Source organism: Ursus arctos, chromosome X (genome assembly GCF_023065955.2).
Source record: "Ursus arctos isolate Adak ecotype North America chromosome X, UrsArc2.0, whole genome shotgun sequence".
Classification (NCBI taxonomy): Eukaryota; Metazoa; Chordata; class Mammalia; order Carnivora; family Ursidae; genus Ursus; species Ursus arctos.
In genome coordinates this window covers 6,720,919-6,741,803 of record NC_079873.1, presented here as the reverse complement: position 1 = coordinate 6,741,803, position 20,885 = coordinate 6,720,919, and the positions used below count along the sequence as shown (strand labels likewise).

At 48.1% G+C, this 20,885-nt stretch overlaps 1 protein-coding gene across 2 annotated transcripts in view; it reads right to left on the bottom strand.

Annotated features, from left to right (window-relative positions):
* The window catches only part of SHROOM2 (shroom family member 2), a 136,758-nt gene that overhangs the window by 20,191 nt on the left and 95,682 nt on the right, over window positions 1–20,885 (bottom strand). For both annotated transcript variants that reach the window (XM_026478163.4, XM_044391858.3), the window contains exon 6: window positions 763–1,446. In XM_026478163.4, the coding sequence (XP_026333948.2) occupies window positions 763–1,446 (684 nt within the window). The remainder of the gene's footprint in view (window positions 1–762; window positions 1,447–20,885) is intronic.

Below are 20,885 nucleotides of genomic sequence, written 5' to 3'. Positions count from 1 at the left end.
AACGGGCACCGCAGACCATCCCACGCCTGAAATTCTAACAGCAGCACCATGTGCTATAATAGACGTTTCCTCTGCTTTAACAAAAGGTGTATACCAGCCTGGCTTTTCACATAAGATACAGAAAAAAACAGCATGGAGGGGGGCACCAGGGTGGCCCAGTTGGTTAAGCAGCCGACTCTTGGGTTTCAGCTCAGGTCATGATCTTGGGGTCCTGGGATCAAGCCTGTCAGGCTCCACACTCAGCACAGAGTCTGCTTGAGACTCTCTCTCTCTCCTCTCCCCTTGCCGCACCCTACCCTGTGCTTGCTCGTTCTCTCTCAAATAAAGAAAATCTTAAAAGAAAAAGAAAAAAACAGCGTGGAAATACTGGACATTATGAAAAACACGAAGATCTCCTGCTCAGTTTAAACTGGATTCTGATTACACACAGATGCTTAGAGAAAACACAGCCCTGCTGGGTAGATACCTGTGGGGAATGCATACGTCAACGCTGGCCTTGGGTGAAAAGGACAGGGGATGGTCCCCCACCTCCACCACACCCCCCTTGCTTCTGTGGAACAGGACAGCCCCCCTACCAAGTTCACAATGCAACTGACCACTGGAGCTGTGGATTCTCCCCCATGGAGTCAGTCCCCAGGGGCAACTTAAAATCCAGTGTGTGCAGCTGAAGCAGGGTACCCGGCGTCCACCACCCGGGAAAGATGCACCTGCAGGAGCTCGGGAAAGGGGTCAGAGCACAGGGCCACCGTCCCAGGACAGTACCTTGTGGGATTCTCCTCCTGGATCAGCAGGGGAGGTTTGTCTGTCAGCTTCTGGGGAGCGAACTGAGGAGAAGGGGAGCGAGAGGTCTCCATGGCGGACGTCTGCAGGGGCCGGAACTTGGACGGGAGCAGGGCCTCACGCTTTGGACAGGCTGTGTGCTCATCTACATGCCGCTTGTTGTGCTCACCAGTGGCCCTTGCACCATCTTCGGGCTGCGCACTGCTCAGCTTCTCCACCAAGGCACAGGGTATGTGGGACAGGGACAGGCGGTCCACACACGCCTCCAGGGCCTCCGGGGATGGTGGGGGAAGGGGCTTGCTGGGGGCACTTAGGGGAGCGGTCCCGGGTGTGCCACCGGCCAGGCCCTTGAGTTGCCTCGGTTCACGTTTGGGCGGCGGTGGCCTCTGTGGGGCTGGCTTCTTGGGGAGCGGTGCAGTGTTCACAGGCCTTGGGTCCTGCCCCCGAGTGTGCAGGGCCGAGGGGGGGGCGCTCGGCACATGTGGTCCTGGGCCGAGCGTTTCCTCTGGGTATCTGTAATCTCGAGGTAGGGTCCCCGCTCGGCTGCGGGCCTCCCGGGGCACGTCTGGCGCTTCCCAGGTGGGAGGTGGCTTAGAGAGCTGGGACGGCTTCTGAGAGTCCTGCTGCGCTGTCGGAATGGCTTCCGGACGCTGGGCATCTGCTCGTCTAGAGGGAGAAAGTATAAAAATGAGCATACGACTCCAAGTAACACCTTCTCTCCAAATGGGACTAGAACCCAGATCTGGATAATCGTCTTACATCATTTGAAGGAATTAAATCCATATACGTCTTCCCACACCTGTCTCCACCGTAATCAGTAATGCAAGATACGCAATCCAAACACACACCGGATATCAGGCTGGCTGTCGGCACATCATGTCATAGGAAGGGGAGTATTAAAAACACACGCACACGTATCAGATGCACGCACACATACACGCAAGCTGCATGCTGGGGCAAAAAAATTTACACAAATATTTTTAAAAACAATGTTGATGAAAATTCTCACACGGCTTTATTCAGAAACACTTATTCCATGTCACAACACTATTTTTACGTGGCTTACTTTGGGAAATTGCCACATACAAAGGCACAGAACTTTCCAGCGTGAGGCACAAAACCATTTATTAATAAAACCTTTAAATTAAGTCGTATATTATTAAAAACGAGAAAAACACAGGCTTTTGGGCACGTACGAGGTCAGTGATCTTTCCATCCTGTGATCCATTTCCAGTTCTACCTGTACTTTCGAGGCACACATGCCTGTGTTTAATATGTGCAGACACGCACACACCCACGGAAAGGTTCCCACAAAACACTCGCACGGGCAGGCCTCACGTGTGCGGTTATCCGTGCTGTAGCCAACGCTCGCAGGCTAACAACTATCAAACCCGAAACGGAGAAGGGGGCCACGCCTTTGCCAACACACGGTTGCTTCCGACCTGAGTGATAAAACGAGCCTCTGATGGAATCTTCAGGTCAGGGAAGAGCAGTTTCGCGTTGAGGAGACAACCGTGTTGTTAAAGGAAACTCTAAGAAGGGCAGCAACGGGAGAGCCAGCAGACATGTCCGAGCACCAGCGCCCAGAAGAGATGTAACCTACTAAGTAACAAGTCGGATAAGGCTTTCCCCCTGACACCCAGGGCAGGAGCCTCATTCTAGCACCCGCCTTCAGACCCAGGACTGAGCCGGCCTCCTGGGACAGGATGCCTGGCCTGGGTGTTACAGATGTCCCCCCACCCCCGGGATGCTGTCCTGCAAGTCCGGTGCCCTGCACACGTCCCTCTGACCATGCCCTCGGGAGAACGAGCCCCTCCAGGTTCAGCGGATGCTCGAGAGCAGAACCCAGACCATGCCCAATTCCTTCCCCTTTCCCATGGTCAGCAGCTGGGGCCAGCCCCCCACCCTGCGCTGCGGGAGCACAGCCAGACAGGCCGGACCCTGCCCCACCCAGAAGCTAGAAGCTCTCTGTATCTAGAAGAGGGCACAGGAGCTTGTCCCAGTGGGGCCCAGAGAGAGGGCAGCTTGGCTCTCTGCTGGCAAGACACTGAACATACCACCTCAGCTTAGAAGACACACGGTGGCAAAGCAGCCAAGCACAAGAGCTTAAAATATTAACCCAGTTCCAGGAAGGTAGATATTGCAGGACAAAAATACATATCAGGCACATACTAAAAGAAACTACAAGTTTTCAAAATAACTTGAACATAGCAACGGATGTGTAGAGAACAGCGTCAAGCAGCTGTCTGGTTACCGAATCGCATTTAAGCACCTTCGAGCTGAGAACGCGGTTTGAGAAGCCTAACTCAGGGCTCGGGCGTCCTGCCGCGGACGAGTCGGTTTGATCTGCTGCGGGGGGGTGAATGCCCTGTGTCTCCTTTCCGTTCCAGCCACTGTGCCTCTTAAAGAGCATAAAACCTAATTCACGACAATTCACAAATGCCTCCCCAATATTCTGCTTCAAAGAGCGGAGCCATGCGTGCCCTTTTCCTCCTCTCCTACCAACAGGCTTGAAACACAGCATCCACAGATCTGCAGGAAGGCTCTTGGTGCTGCTGACTTCCTAACTACCCACCACCTCCCAGACACACACAATTAAATTAGCCACAATGGACTGCTCAAACTTAAGTGCTTTTGGCCATCTGGATTCACCTTTAGTATGTTAACGAAAAAGGAGCTCTATTTGCCGGGTGTGTTAGACAGGATGTGGAGATGTGCCCAGACACAGGAGAGAACTCACACATGGGAAATAAGGACTCGGAGCAAAAGACGGCCTGCATGGTTTGCCCAAGGGCCATGTCCGGCTTCTGTCAGGCACAAGGCCTCATGGGCACTTCCTGTCTTCCCAGTGGGGCATCCTTTGCAGGACTGCAGGGCGCTCAGTGCCCTAGAGGAGGCAAACATGCTGTATGGTCTCTCCTGGTCCTAGCCATGGGGTTCACTGCACTGCCCCCCAGCACCGCACTCCAGTTAGACTTACGTTAGCACAGCAATTTCAGCGCCAAGCTTGTTCCCTCCCCCTTATTTTTTTTTACTCCTTCTCCTCACCACCAAACTTACAAAGTCAAAGGCATAAAACCACTAATTGGTTTTTTAATCCAGTTAGGAATTCAGGAAATCAGGGTCACAAGAAGGACCACAAATGGGAATCTGGGGCTCTGCTAGGGTCACATTCTGATCTAACAGGTTCCACGTGACTGCTCAGTAGAGAACGTGCGTGTATGTCTGTGTGTCTGTACCACGTACGTTGCCTGTGTGTCTGCTGGGGGTGTGTCAGATGCGTTATCTGTCGGTCTCTGTGTACTGTACGTGTATCCCCCCTCCCGCTTTTTTAAATTTTCAAGTATAAAGTCAATGGTGATAGTAAGATCCATAGATACAGAAAATAAGGATGTCTTAAGGATTTGTCAGCAAAAGCATCAAAGCATCTTGCTCCTAGGTGTATACAAGGGGGCAGTGAGTAAAGCCGCACAAAGGAAAAATGAAAAGGCGCTGCATTCGAGAGCCCCAGCAATTGATATGCAACGTAGCTTGCTCACGTCATGCAAAACATGCTAAGGACATGTTACCAAGGGGAACGCTGCTGCTCCCACGGTTCCAGGAGGAGGGAGGCCTGGCGGGCTCCACACACTGGAGACTCCCCGAGCCCTGCAACCTGCGCTTGGGCTCGACCCTATGCCACGCTGTCCTTCTTCATGAGCCTGGCCGCTGCGGAGGCAACGGGAGGTGAAAGGTCTCTAACGGGGCAGTGCAGCCGAATGAAACGAACGTGAAGAGGAAAGTCCCCAAGGAAAGGCCATGCTGAATGCTGCTCCGCGGCCCAAACACCCTGTGATGGGGCAGAAAGGACCAAAGGGCCCGAAGGAAAAATATCATGTAGATACACGTAAAGACACACACACCAAATGCTTTGGAAACCCCCCCCCCAGCTCTAATTGCCATCGACATTTCTGAGCTTTGGAACCCCCCCCCCCCCCGACCAGCTCTAATTGCCATCGACATTTCTGAGCTTTGGAAACCGCCCCCCCCCAGCTCTAATTGCCATCGACATTTCTGAGCTTTGGAAACCCCCCCCCGGAAAACCCCCCCCCCCAGCTCTAATTGCCATCGACATTTCTGAGCTTTGGACCCCCCCCCCCCCGCTCTAATTGCCATCGACATTTCTGAGCTTTGGAAACCCCCCCTCCCCAGCTCTAATTGCCATCGACATTTCTGAGCTTTGGAAACCCCCCCCCAGCTCTAATTGCCATCGACATTTCTGAGCTTTGGAACCCCCCCCACTGCTCTAATTGCCATCGACATTTCTGATGTGGGTATGGTGACCGCCAGGCCCACGTCTAAATGTGGTGTCTGTATATGAGAGGTGGCCGTTTTATTTCCAGGTTCCATCTGTTCGCGATGAGCCCTGGGGCAGCACTGGATTTCTCTGTCTGGGTCGCAGTTTCCTGCTCCCCATCTCACAGGCCCTCGGTTCCTGGTCGCCCCCAGCATGGGACTGGCCTCACTCTCCAGGGACTCATGGCTCATGGTCTCCACTCCCCTCACTGGGCTGGACGCACCTCCACGGAGGGAAGGGAACCAGGCTAACTTCTTCGGGGCCGCGGGAGCAAATCTTTCGTGCACCGTGTCACACCGTCACCTGAACGCCCATTACACCTACCAACGCATTTCTGGGTTTCGGTCACTGTGCAGAATGGTAAGGGATAAAGCTGCATTTTCTGAGACGCAGGCAGTTAGGTTCTGAGCGGAAGAACTCTGCATGTGAACATTCCCAACATAAGTAAACATCTGTAGACTGCTCTGTAATCACTCATTCACTGCTGCTTTGCAAGCAGGGTTAACCATTATTTTCACCAAGGAAAAGAGAAACATTTCCAGCCTGTCGATGACTTACGTAAGGCACACAGGGTCCTCCTTTCCGAAGTACTTACGGAGTCAGTGACAGGAAAGGACACACGGTCCCTTCTGACTTGGACACACGTGTTGCTCAAGGCTGTTACTTCTGCTGTGTTTTCGTGTCTGAAGCTACCGTAAAGTTTCTAGCCCACACTTAATTTGGGGTTTCATGAGGCAGACACTTCCAACCATGGTATCACTTACTAGCTATGTGACATCAGGCAAGAGACAGTGTGTCAAAACGCTTCGTTTCCTCTCCTGTCCAGGTGAGTCACAGGCCACACCCCGGGACGGTTGCCACGTGAAGCGGAGACAGAGCCGCAGCAGAGCTGAAAGGAGATCCTAGGACAGCAACACATACCCTCTTCCCACGACGCCACATAGCCGGAGCACTGCTACCCAGGCCTCCAAGTGCGAAGGGCACCTCGTGGCAGCTGCTCCACGGCCATCTGTGCTATGAGGGCACCACCAGAATTCTGTGCGTTGGAATCGACTCAATAACAGAGAGACATGCCACAAGCTTCCAGTGCATAACACCAATAGGTTTCCTCCTTTCATTCAAGTATTATGAGGGGGCACCTGCGTGGCTCAGGCGTGAAGCATCTGCCTTCAGCTCAGGTCATGATCCCAGGGTCCTGGGATCGAGGCCCATGTTGGGCTCCCTGCTCAGCGGGGCGTCTGCTTCTCCCTCTGCCCCTTGCTTGTGTGCAAGCTCTCTCTCAAATAAATAAAATCTTTTAAAAAGTAAAGAAATATTATGAAAAATACTAACTTATGCCATTCACAAAACCAGCCTATGCTGACACTACCAATGGACAGGGTGGCTGGTGTATCAGAGACGGTCCAAGAATAGCACTTGCACCCCAAAGATAACAGACGTAGTGAAGAGAAGGGCCACATGCACCCCCGTGTTCACAGCAGCATCGTCCACAACAGCCAAACTGCGGAAGGAGCTGAGAAGCCATTCAACAGACGAATGGATTAAGAAGATGTGGTCCATATATACAATGGAATATTACTCAGCCATCAGAAGGAACAATTACCCAACATTTGCAGCAACATGGACAGGACTGGAGGAGATAATGCTAAGTGAAATAAGTCAAGCAGAGAAAGACAATTATCATATGCTTTCTCTCATCTATGGAACATAGGAAGTAGGAAGATCGGGGGCAACTGGGTGGCACAGTCGTTAAGCGTCTGCCTTCGGCTCAGGGCGTGATCCCGGTGTTCTGGGATGGAGCCCCACATCAGGTTCCTCTGCTATGAGCCTGCTTCTTCCTCTCCCACTCCCCCTGCTTGTGTTGCCCCTCTCGTTGGCTGTCTCTATCTCTGTCAAATAAATAAATAAAATCTTAAAAAAAAAAAAAAAAGAAGTAGGAAGATCGGTAGGAGAAGAAAGGGAAGAATGAAGGGGGACTAAACAGAAGGGGGAATGAACCACGAGAGACTATGGACTCTGGGAAACAAACTGAGGACTTCAGAGGGGAGTGGGGTGGGGGATTGGGATACGCTGGTGGTGGGTATTAAGGAGGGCACGTATTGCATGGTGCACTGGGTGTTATGCGCAAACAATGAATCATCGAACTTTACATCAAAACTAAGGATATACTGTACGGTGACTAACATAACATAAAAAAAAAAAAAGAATAGTACTTTCGAGTGTATATTGCAAAGCCAGACCCACAGCAAAATTACCTGCAAGGACCATTAGGTAGGATTCTGAGGAGCTGCCTTCCAAATGGAGTTATGTTTCCATGAATGACCCTGGAATTTAACATTTACAGTTTTAGAAAGCACACATCCATTGCTTATGAGTGTCAAGAAGAGTGATTTTGTGATGTGTAGAATTGTTTATTAGAAATCACAGCTTAGGGGCGCCGGGGTGGCTCAGTCGGTGAAGCGTCTGCCTTTGGCTCAGGTCATGATCTCAGGGTCCTGGGATCGAGCCCCATGTTGGGCTCCCTCCTCAGTGAAAAGTCTGCTTCTCCCTCTCCCCCTGCCTTTCCCCCTGCCCGAGCTCTCTCTCTCCCTCAAATAAATAAATAAAATGTAAAAGGAAGAAGAAGATTCTAATGCCATGTGGGGAAAGCAATTACTTTAGAAAATCAGATGAATGTTATTTCTTCGTTGTCCTAACAGATGGATAAAAAGACTGGCTTCCTTTGGGTTTTATTTTTGCTTGTAGGAATTTGGATGGTAACAGGAATGAAGTCCAATTAGAGAGACCGATACGTCATTTGTAGTTAAGTGGAGGACAACTGTTTAACGGAGAGATTCCACGCGCAGATGAACCCAAACCACATGTACAAGCAGAGGCTCAGGAAGGGCTAGCGTCCAATCACAGAAAACACCCACATTTAGAGATTCTCATCCGTGATGGCCCCTCGAGTATCCAACTCCGTTTTCAGACTGTGCGCTTTCCAGTCCTCTTTCATTTTTGTGGCTTAGAGACCCTCATTCCTGGTTCCAAGATGGGACACTTGGGGAAAAAAAAATTTTTTTTTTTTAAACAAAATCACACAAATCTCCTCTGCCTATCCAAGCTCCAGGCTAGTTAGAATCAGAGGCACAGACAAATGGAATAAAAATGACATTTGCAAGTGATCTGTTAGCTGAGTTTTCTCCTGGCATTCTCTGTTTCTGGCTTGCCTAAAAATACATCTTGCGCAAAGTTCAAAGTGTGGGCAAGCCTGACATCAGCTGTGATTTTTCTTTCTTTCTTTTTTTTTTTTTTAAAGTAGTGGCCGAACTGATGGAATCAGGGTTTCAGGGGCGAGTGGGGCTGGCCCATGACGTTGCTCAGCCACCGGCCAGAGACTCTACTTAGCCTGCTCTGCGAGTTTGACCCGGTGACTCAGCAGGCCGCCACTTGTCTTCTGAAGCTGCAGGACATAAGTGTCCTCAGCGATGCCACCAGTCACCCCACAGCCCCAGTGGAGACCTGCCATTTCTTCTGATGGGCGTTCAGCCACGCGTGGAACCATGCAGGACCCTACTCTCGGCCTGGGTCAACCAATGTCGGACCAGAATATTATGGAAGCCGGATACGAGATGAAAACCACAGGAGACAGAGGGAAAAGAAAGTTCCCTCTGCCTTCTGACCTCGACAGCTCTTTCCACACGGCATGGGACGCTACTACCAATTTGAAGCCGATCTAAAGAAAACAGGGAAAATGTCATAAATATTGGAGGCTTTTCGCTCCTCCCAGGTGTGAGGTTATGCTTTCCAAATTTCTTTCCGGGGTTTGTAAAAAGCAGTGTAATGCTGCAGATACACACAGCCTCCTTAGACTGTCCTTACCCCCCTCCCACCCAGAATAACCCTTGCCCTGATGGATGATAGATGAGAGCACAGCAATGTTTTTGTCTGATGTTTTGGATTTAAAGCTTTTTAAAGGAAGACCATTTCCACCAAATATAGGAGGGCATATCCAGTCAACCTCAAATATCAACCCCTTAGGGTCAAACCACTTTGCACTCCTGGTCCACCTTGTTCCCTGAACCCACTCCTCCAGTTCTCCAGAGCATTCTGAAGGAGTACAGGGGATGACTTCAGACATACAGATCTAAGCTTTCCTCAACCTTACCCCCTCAGAAGCCAGGCCTGGCCAGAGGTAGGGGCTGAGGGAGACATGCATGCCTGCAAATCTATATCTGAGCGAAAGCCTTCCAGCAACCTCGATTTTCTGCCAGCACGGAGAATCTCTGCTTTATGGGACCCTCCCCTCCCCAATTCCGTATCTCCCATTTTTCTAACCACTTGATCCGAATATTAAAAACTACTCCTGGGGCGCCTGGGTGGCACAGCGGTTAAGCATCTGCCTTCGGCTCAGGGCGTGATCCTGGCATTGTGGCATCGAGCCCCGCATCAGGCTCCTCCGCTAGGAGCCTGCTTCTTCCTCTCCCACTCCCCCTGCTTGTGTTCCCTCTCTCGCTGGCTGTCTCTATCTCTGTCAAATAAATAAATAAAATCTTTAAAAATAAATAAATAAAAATAAAAAATAAAAACTACTCCTGAAACTAATACTTGGTTTGGCATGTCCCTCCAAAACTCGATTATCATCATCTGACAAAACAGTGACATTAAGTGCCCCTGGCTACCAGCATCGGAGGACCAACCCTTGATCCTTAATCCTCCACCCGGAAAGGCTTCTCAAACCCTGGGCTCAGGGGATTTGGCCCTTGGGCTGTAGTTTGCCAAACCCTGGTCTAGAAGGCAAGGTAGACAGTAATTCCTTAAAAATTCAAGCTCATTTTGAAAAGTACTATGAAGAATGTATGGGGAGAATGGAACGCCAAAGGGGAGAAGAGCTCTTTACACAGAGAGCAGGGTCTGCTGAGTTCTTTTAAAGCTCTGATTTTACAACTTTTATGACCACTTTTTAGCCATTAGTGGGAGCAACGGTCTCTTGTGACGAACGTCGTGTGAACCGGAGTGGAGTGCCACACACTGTCACTTGAAATCCTTAGAAGCAGTTAGAAGGAAAAATCGGATCAGATAAATATTTTATGATGGTAGACATTTCATTCATCTCAATAATAGTTTTGGGAACATCTCGGCTGCTGAGTTTTTATTAGGTATGATCTACTGTTGATAAAAACTTAAAAGCCGGAAGCATTAGGGCACAGGTAACAAGCGATAAATGAATTTGGGTTCGCTTTAATTCTTGCCCCCCACATCTACACGCTTTTCTTCTGAGCCACTTGTTTTTAAAACCACGTGTTTGAATTCCTAGAAATCTAGCGATGGGTCTGGGAGGTCTTCACGTTACACAACATTTTCACCTCTCTTCTTCCCCACACCCCACCACAATTTTATCAAGGTATAGTTTACACACCATAATATTCAAGCCACTGGAGGTCTGGGTAAATGTGCAAAGTTACGTGCTCACCACTACCATCGAGTCTAAATACAACCGCACTGCCCCAGAAAGTTCCCTCCTGCTCTAAGGCAGTCATTGTACCCAGGCTTGAAACCCCTGTAAGTCACTCAGTGTTTTTATCTGCAAGGAGAGCCAACTTCAGGCAGATGCAGAAGATTAAAACTCCTTAGAACTACAAACCCACCCCCACTGAAATGACAGGGAAACGCCCCATTTCAACAAATTTGAGGGGGAGTCTATTCACAACTTTCGCAAATTGAATTTTCTAAAAGCAAAGCCATCTTGCAGTAACTTTTCCAGACTGTTAAAGTATTTTCTGTGTGACAGATACCCCGTGATGGACATTTCCAATCTTCTCTCTTCCACTTACCTCATTTTACAAAATGCACATTTTCATCATAATTAGCATGGAAAGTAGATAGCTTGATCCTCTCCCCTGGAAACTTCCAGCCCTTCCTCCCACCACCACCAAATCAGGGCCAGATTGCACACTTGATCTTCTAGGCTCCCCCTCTCATCCTACCCAAGCCACCTGCCACTCCTCAGGGACCCCTGCAACATACATTTGGCCAGAGGCCCTTCCCTGCCATCCATCCCGTGTGGTTTCCAGATCTCAGCTTTGATCCACACTCTTCAGGAGCTGCCCCACAGACACCATGCCTGTTTTCTTTAAGATCCAAATGAAATGCAACGTTTTCCATGAAGCGTTTCCTGAACGACAGGCCTTTCTTCAGCTGAACCCACCTAAGGATCTAATCTCTGCCTGTTTGTCCCCAAACTGTTCTCAATTCATCTGTGTTATTTTCATTTACTCTCTCTCCTCTTGGGTACACTGACAGCACCCACTTCTGTCCCTGGGCCTAGCGCAGTCCCTGGGACAAAGTAGGCTTCAGCAAAGACTAAGTGAGGTAAAGGGGAGAAACGGAGGAAGGGAGGGAGGGAGTGGGGAGAGGAAGACAAGGCTGGCAGGCTGATTTTTTCTTGGGCCTTCTGACTACCCTGCATCATAGCATTTACGTTTATGTCTGTGTCCCTCCAAAATTCACACATCAAATCCTAACAGCCCCCCAACGGGAAGGTGTTAGGTGGTGCGACCTTTGGGAGGTAATGACGTCATGACGACGGAGCCCTCAGCCATGGGACAGCGTGCTTACAGGAGAGACGTGAGAGAGCTCGTTGCCCTGCTCTCCGCTCTCCGCCACGTAAGGACACAGCACGAACACTGCCGTCCGCAAACCAGGAAACGGGTCTCAGTAGCCACCAAATCAGCCGCACTTCCATCTTCAACTGCCAGCCTCTGGAACTGTGAGAAATAACTGTCTGTTGTTTCAGCACCTGGTCTATGGTAATCTGTTAGGGACTGTGTTCCCCAACAAGGGAGGATAAGATCCTTCAAGGGAGATTCTCTCTGTACCCGATTCAATTTTACAGGCTCCCTGGTACCTGACCACACAAATACACATCAGTAACCAGATACATAGCTGTCACCTGAAGACCTGTCCATGGAGACCGTGCTTCTTCCGATCTAGTGGTAATCAAAACATAGGGGCAAACACACACACACCCCCACCCACCCACCCCATATACTCGCATGCGCCAGTGCGCGGGAGCCATAAGGCCTGGGAGAGGATCTCACGCGCCCACCAAGTCTTAAATGAGACATAGACAGCGTCAGCTCTACTCTGTAGTGGTCTCCTGACTGCCTCCCTACAATTTCATGAATGCTACAGAAACAGGTCCAACTCACTGATTCAATTACGTTTACTTGCCCATTAAAGGTAATTTGAAGTAACTCAATTTTTCAACGAAGCGGTGACTGTAATAAAAAATATTAACTGGCGATTGGGCAGCCCCTTACTCTTTTGAATGTGTTTACGTCTATAGTTCTATTGGCTTCTGTTTATGTTATTTTGACATACTTACACCCTGACTGATCAAATGTTTTGGGGCGGCGTATCAAAGCAAAACACACAACAGGAACATTACGATGAACATTAAAACCATCCCAATGAGAGATAACAGAAGGGAGAAAGACACAAGCACGGACAAATGTTCAAATGAGCAGATGCTACAATATACGGAGGTCTGACGGTTATGCCTCTCATGGACCCGTGGGTTCCTGTCAGCCAGAGCAGTAAGGGTGGCAGAAGGAGCTGGGGCACTGGAAACCCAAGCAGTTCTCGATTCTTCAGCAGAGACAACCCTATTACTAACCTCCATTTGCAGAGAGCAAGCACAACGAACGCAACTCAGCATTTCCAGGACACTGCAGCCCCAAGAGGCTAAGTCACTTGCCTCCTACCCTGAGCTAGAGTGAAGATGTTCATCTCTGACTCCTGCTTTCTCTCTGCAACATCACATTAGACCTTCTTCTAAAACACCTGGGTTCTTCTCTGCTCGAGCAGTTTTATCTTCTTTGCAAAGATGCTGGAGAATATTGCAGGTGGTGGTCTACAGCTCATAGGAAATTCATACCCACAGAGCCCCACATGGTTATGCTTTCTGCAGCCGTAACGCAAAGGCCAGCACACAATTTCGAGGAGCCAGGAGAATGGGAATGGATTGCACACAGCCACCAGGCAGGAACAACGACATGATAAACACAGTACATTAGAAAGGAAAAAACTAACTGTAACCAACATAAATGTTTGAAAAGCACACAGTGCACTTCAGCGATCTATTTGCAACCTAAATAACAATAATCAAGAAAGAAAGGCCCCACCCCCAACAGGAAAATGAACACAAGATGTGAGCAGTAACAAACAAAACAAAAAAATACAAATGGCTAGACAAGATGTAAAGTTTGACTTTGCTAGTTCCTGAGAAAACGCAAGTTAAAAATGAAATAACTAGGGGGTGGCTCAGTCGTTAAGCGTCTGACTCTTGATCTTAGCTCAGGTCTTGATCTCAGGGGTGTGGAGCCTACTGGATGGATGGAAGGAAGGAAGGAAATAAAGAGTGAACTTTTTGCCTATCGAGTCACAGAATGTTTTAAATGTCAAATACGGACAAAGTTCTGGGAAAAGCAGGACTGACCTAGGCTGTTGGGTGGTCGGGCATAAACAGTACACACGTCATGGAAGGCATCTTGGGCATTTTCCCAAAAGCCGGCCTTCCAATTCCAGGTCTAGAATTTCATCCCAAGGAAATCAGCGTGCCAGAACACGAATATTTCACTACAGGATGTTTGCTGCAGTGTTACTTATAACTGCGGAAGACTGGAGACAACCTGAAAAGTCCACAGGACCTCTACTGGCCACTCATATCTTAGAATACCATGCATCCTACCCAGAACTTTCTTCTATTTTTACTAAGAAGGTTTTAATAACAAAACAGATTTTAAAATAACATGTCCTTTAAAAAAAAAACTGTAGAGGCACCTGGGTGGGTCAGTTGGTTAAATGTCTGCCCTCGGCTCAGGTCACGATCCCTGGGTCCTAGAATCAAGTTCCGTCTGCGGCTCCCTGCTCAGTGGGGAGCCTGCTTCTCCCTCTCCGTCTGCTGCTCCCCCTGCGTGTGCTCCCTCTCTTGCTCTCTCAAAAAACGAAATAAAATCTTTAAACAAAAAAAAAAAACAAATAACTGTACACACAAGCTAGGAAGCGATATCCTCAAATTAGTAAAAATCCGGAGTCTCAAAAACATACGTCAAGCTTATAAAAATAAAGGAGCCATTTTGTGTTGGCGAGGATGTGGAGAAAGGTGAGCCCTCGTACATTGTTGGTGGGAATGTAAGCTGGTGCAGTCGCTCTGGAAAACAGTTCCTCAAGATGTTAAAAATAGAACTACCGTACAAGCCAGCAATTGCACTACTAGGTACTTACCCCAAAGATACAGATGTAGTGAAAAGAAGGGCCACATGCACCCCAATGTTCATAGCAGCATTGTCCACAATAGCCAAACTGTGCAAGGAGCCGAGATGCCCTTCAACAGATGACTGGATAAAGATGTGGTCCATATATACAATGGAGTCTCACTCAGCCACCGGAAAGGATGAATACCCACCATTTGCATCGACATGGATGGCACTGGAGGGGATTATGCTAAGTGAAGTAAGTCAAGCAGAGAAAGACAATTATATGGTTTCACTTCTAGGTGGAACATAAGGAATAGCATGGAGGATCATCGAGGAAGGGAGGGAAATCTGAAGGGGGAGAAATCAGAGAGGGAGATGAACCATGAGAGACTATGGACTCTGGGAAACAAACAGGGTTGCGGGAGAGGAGGAGAGGGGGACGGGGTAACCAGGTGATGGGTATTAAGGAGGGCACGTGTTGTGAGGAGCACTGGGTGTATCCACAACTAGTGAATCACTGAACACTACATCAAACACGAATGATGATACTGTATGTTGGCTAACTGAACATAATAAAAACAATAAGGAGCCATTTTGAATGCGGGGTAATTATTTGGTAAAAGATGAAAATATAGTTACAATAGTATATTCTCCCCATAGTTCAAGAGGAAATTGTTCGCTTCGGTTGTCTTCCTCCTATCACAGTTGCATGTGAGCCCAAATTCTGCAAATCCCACCCTTGAGACCGTCTAATTATTGTCACTCAGCTGAACCATATTTGGAAATGCATAATTTACCCGACAGGCTTTAGATATATTTGCTGTACACAGAAGTTACCTTTATAGACTGTATTCCTCTATAAAATGCCTCATACGTGAGCACATGTGTGTGGTGCCCATTTCTACACACGTACATACACACTCGTGCATGTGTATACCCATGTTAAACACCTTCCTAGAATTTCTAGTTCTTCTACCTTTCATGGCCTCGGAGTATGTGTAAGGGCCCACTGGCTAGACCTTGGAACAGTCAGTCTCTAACAAACGTGCCGCAGGTGACACCCCAGAGCACGCCGTCTGTTAGCCGCTGACCCGATGGGGCATTCGCACACCACACCGAGGCAAGCGTCGCTGTCCGGGGCCCTGCCACGGCGTCCGCAAAGCCTGCCAGCACGAAACGCAGTCTGCTGACAGGAGCTCCTTTTATCTGAAAGTGGATCTCCAAGGCATCACATGTATGTCCGTCTCCTCTATATTTCTGTGTCTTCTTTCACATGACCGCTGGCAGCACAGAAGTCAGACAATACGACCTACGGGCCTGGAAGAGTGATCTTAAGGGGGAGTTCAAGTCCCTGGCTTCTGTCCCTGAGAATGAAAAACTGTGACGGCATAAAGGGACCTTAGAAATCAGTGACTCCAAACTCCTTTTATGGACAAAGAAATGGAGAGTCAGAAAGGTTGGGTGACCTGCAAATTATACCCACGTGGGCTTGGGACACACGCTCCCAGTCTCTCTGTCTGGTGAGAGGTTCTTGGTACCACACACCCCCTTGGGAGGCCACACTGGGATTCCTTCTCACTGCACTCCCCCCCCCCCATATGGGCCACGAAAGTTAGTAAGAGACTAGGTCTGGCAACGTGTACCACGATCTCCACTCAGCCCATACCTACCTGTAGGACCTTTTCAACCTCAGAGGTGGGAGGTATGAATCAGCAGGAACCCACCAGGTTACAAACCAGCCACACTGCATGCAAGGGCTCTCTATGAACCGGCTGTGTGAGTCCAGTCACTTACGGCCCAGTTTGTTTACTGTAGAATGAACATGGTGTGCAATGTGGTAAGGCCCAAGATACGTACGCGTGCGTGTGTGTGTGTGTGTGTGAGAGAGAGAGAGAGAGAACGCTTTGTGAACTTTAAAAATTAACAGAAGAGATTTTGCAAAAAACTTTTTTAAGTCAAAAAACTAAGTAACTCCAGGATCTCTTCAGACACCCAGCTATGTGTACAAGCCTCCCAGAAAAGACCTGATTATCCAGGAAAAGCCAGCTACAAACCACGAGTGTCCACTAACCAGGGAAAGATAGGTGGATCCAGTGGGCACAAAACGGCAGCCCTTGTTTCTACTACTTCCCCACCTGGATCTTCTTAAATTTTAACGCACAGAAGAGGCAAAGAATTAAAGGCATTAAAAGTAAAACAAATGCATTCTAAAGGCCACATGAGATATGAGCTTCCCAATATACCTCTGAAATTCAAAGGTACACTTTGGGGAAACAGCCAGTCCATACAAAACAAGGAGCAGCAAGCGTATGTGTGCAAGGGTCACGTGACTCAGCTGGGCAACGGACGCCTAATACAACCCACATGGTTAATCCCTGCATACATGGTAATTTCTAGTACCCTTCTAAAAAAATTGCTTCTGTGTGTATTCTGTTCACGCATCTGTGAGAAAACCCTGCAAATTTTGTCTTTAAGGGATGTGTGTTACTGTGTGTGTGAGTGCGTGTGTGTGTGTGAGAGACAGAGAGAGAGAATGTTTTTTCCACCATGCATGACAAAAAGTACAGAGATGTACCTCTTTCTACCATCTGTGGAATACTTTTCTGCAACATAATCATAAAGAATATTTATACAATACCCCCTCAACGACTCTGCTTCGCAAGGAAAATGGGCCAGCCAGCCAGGTAATCTGTACCAAATTTTCAGATATTTTATGTGACATGTTTCAGTCATTCATTCTACCAGTCTTCAGTGTGTAAGACTAATTATAAATGCTGCCCGGTAGATTTCTGAAAATCTTTCTTCAAACTCCTTTCCCTTTTTCCTTCTCAACAGCATGACCACTAACACATGCGTTTTAAAATTAACTCCTACCCATGTGAGTCAGGAAACGCAGACCCAAACAGATGCAGGTGTGTGTCTGTGCACACGCACACACACATATGCAGCAATTTCTCCGAAAATGGCATCCTCCCTCCACACACAAAAGCATCCGTCAGTAAAGCCAAGGCATTTCAATCATTTAGAAATACAGCCACAAATGTTTCTTTTACGGTACAAAAGGTGAAAACAAAAGATCCATAGCACATGTACGGTAAAACCTGTACGAAATGGCATGCCTCTGAACTGTCACAATCACACCAGAGAGCAAAATGCAAGAACTGGGAAATACTCAGAACACACTGATTCCCTCTTCTCCATTTAGATGTTTTCACTGCAATTAGCAAGCAGGCTATGTGTGAATTTACCCACAGAGCATTTTTTCATGACTCAACATGCACACCTGATTTTGCTGCCCCCTCCCGCACTTCCATGTGGCTGACTCACCATTTCCTTTCAATATCCGCATTCAGTGTCTCGGTCATGAAAATGCTAATTTCTCACTGGCATGGAAAAAAGAAAAGGCCAGACAAGGAACACGGGTCTTCGTGCCACGCTGGCCTTCCGTAGGGAAGGCAGAGGTCTGCAGATTTCGCGCGGAGCAAGTCTCCCACATGCCAAGGCGACTGGTCACACCAGCACTATGGCTTGCAGCCCAGAACACAGTACTGAAAGGCACTGCCGTCTAGTCTCAGTGCACTTTGAGTCAACCGCAGAGCCCAAAGCTGCAAAATCTTCACGTATCTATCAGCATGCATGCAGCACACGCGCAGAGTGCCCGGACACATATGTGCCTGCATGCAGAGCTCGAGCTGGGATCTGTGCCCCAATTTGCATTATTTCTCATTTTCAGGCAGAACAATAAACAAGGGAGACGTTTGCAGATCTCCCCAGATCTTACCCACTGCACTGTGAGCTAGCTGACAACCTGCTTTTAAAGACAGGAGAACAAAAGAAACACTCGTAACTACAAACGCTAGCAAACAGTCCCATCCTGGATGAGATGCCTTAAGAAGAAATGCGGGAGGCTCTTACCGGCTCCCTGCTCGCTGCCGTCTGTGTGGTGGTGGACCGTGAACACAGCGGTACGCTTCCTCCAGGGACCGGCAGACGCACTCTGCCGCAGCCCCTGGGTCTAGCTGCCTCCAGCACAGACGAGTCTCAAAGCCATGCTCACAACAGCTGGCCTGTCTGTGCCTGCTGCCTCGTGATGGACAAGTTCACGCACGCTCCGTCAACTCTAACCTCCGTGACTCAAACGACTCCTCCTGACCTCAGGGGGAACATTCCCAAGGCTTCTGTGCTTAGACCCCCGCCCCCACCTTGCTCTTTTTAAAACCCCTAAAGGCTTGGGTGTCTTCCTCCTTATAATTTAAAAGGCGGAAACACAGGAAAGCCCACTGAACATATTTTACTCAGCTTTATCTATTTAACTATGCTAATCGCATAGTATGTGTGATACACAGTTCAACTCCACGACCACTATAAAATCTGATGGACCGAGGAGAGAACAAAATCCCACTGAATAGCCTAATTTATATGTATGTGTATTCTATTTGTACTCTGGGGTTTATCACACACTCATTAGGAACGTAATCCAGCAAACAACAAAGTGTTTCCCGAAGTTTTACTATGTGCAAAGCATTCAGTGAGGAAGACAAAGAAGTCGCAGGCTGGCCGTGACTTCCCAGCCCGTCTTTTCGCAATGATTCGTATTTAAAGTCCTTGCCCTCCACCTCCCTTCCTAAAGCAGCCCGAGACCTCAGTGCCACCCCCATGCAGAAAGCACCCTCCTACCGCTGTCCCTAACAGCCCCTTCCCATACTGAGAGCCCCAAGCCCTCCCCGGTCTTGTGCTTACCCTTCAGAATCGGTTTTCTCTTTTCAACCTGCTTCTGTCAGCCTCTTCTGAATTCATGATTTCCGACTCTTGCTCATTTAACCAAGTAACACACGCTACTGTGCAGTATGTCCCAGATTACTGCTATATTTGTAAGAGTGACTTTTCCCTTCTTTCCACACCTACTTGATCTTGACCACTGTGCTGATGCAGTCATGTTATATCCAGTCGGCATTTAAATAAGTCTGCTAGGAAGGTTGCTATGGATATCTCATCATCCAGGGACGTGAGGTTATTAACTTAGGTGGCCTGATGCAATCACACTAAAAAAGAATGAGAATGTGAACCTGCGTCTTCAATCCCAAAGCTACATTCTTCCTCTGACTTCTCATCTCCACCTATGATTTTACCGAGTACATAATCCTGTTTCTAAGAGGGGGCGCCCTCTGCCCCAGGCCATCTCTAGGACCTTAACACTCAGTGCAGGACTGCACAGCCATCCACATAACACATGGCTAGTAAGAATCTGTAGCCGATTCGATATTTTACCATACTCACTGGTCAAAAGGTATGTTCCTAGTATTTACAAATAAACTAATTCAAAATGTATTTTAAAAATACAATTTTAGCGGCACTTGGGTGGGTCAGTTAAGCGCCAGCCTTTGGCTCAGGTCATGATCCCAGGGTCCTGGGATCGAGTCCTGCATTGGACTTCTCCCTCTCACTCTGCCTGCAGCTCCCCCTACCTGTGCTCTCTCTGACAAATAAAACAAAATAAAATCTTAAAAAAAAAAAAAAAAAAAAAGGAATATGATTTTAGGGGCACCTGGCTGGCTCAGTCAGTAAAGTGTGTGACTCTTGATCTTGGGGTTCTGCGTTCAAGCCTCACATTGGGTGCAGGGATTACTTAAAAATAAAATCTTAAAAAAATTACAATTTTAAATACACATTTCATTTTATTTTTTAAATTTTATTTTTATTTTTTATAATAATTTTTTATTATGTTATGTTAGTCACCATACAGTACATCATTAGTTTTTGATGTAGTGTTGCATGATTCATTACTTGCGTATAACACCCAGTGCTCCGTGCAATACGTGCCCTCCTTAATACCCACCACCGGCCTATCCCATTCCCCTACCCCCTCCCCTCTGAAGCCCTCAGTTTGTTTCCCAGAGTCCATAGTCTCTCATGCTTCATTCCCCCTTGTGATTACCCCCCCCTTCATTCTTCCCTTCCTTCTCCTACCCACACTTCATTTTAGAATGCATTTAGAATTACAGAAAAATTACGACAGTAAGAGAATTTTGGTATCTCCAATGACCGGTCTCCCCGACAGTTAACCTCTTATGTTCGTATGGTAACATTTGTTATAATTAATGAGCCAATCTGGGGACATTAATATTAACTGAAGCCCACACTTGTTTCAGATTTCTTTTTTACTTAATGTCCTTCTTCTGTCCCAGGACCCTGTCCAGGGTATGTTACAATTAGTTGTCACGTCTCCTTGGCTTCCCCTAAGGCACAGCTCCCCAGAACTTCCTTGTTCTTGATGCCCCTGACCATTCTGAGGAGTCCTGTTCAGGCATTTTGTAGAATGTCTCTTAACTGGGATTTGTCTGATTTTTTTTTCACGATTATGGTTATGGATTTTGGGGAAGATCACAAAGGTAGAAAGTGCTATTCGCATAGGCTAGCAAGGGTCATGCTGTCAACACAACTGATCTCCGTGCACCACCTGGCAGGGGTTAGCACAGGTCAGTTTCTCCATCAGAAGCGCCTTCTCTCCCTCTAGCTTTCCATCCTGCCCT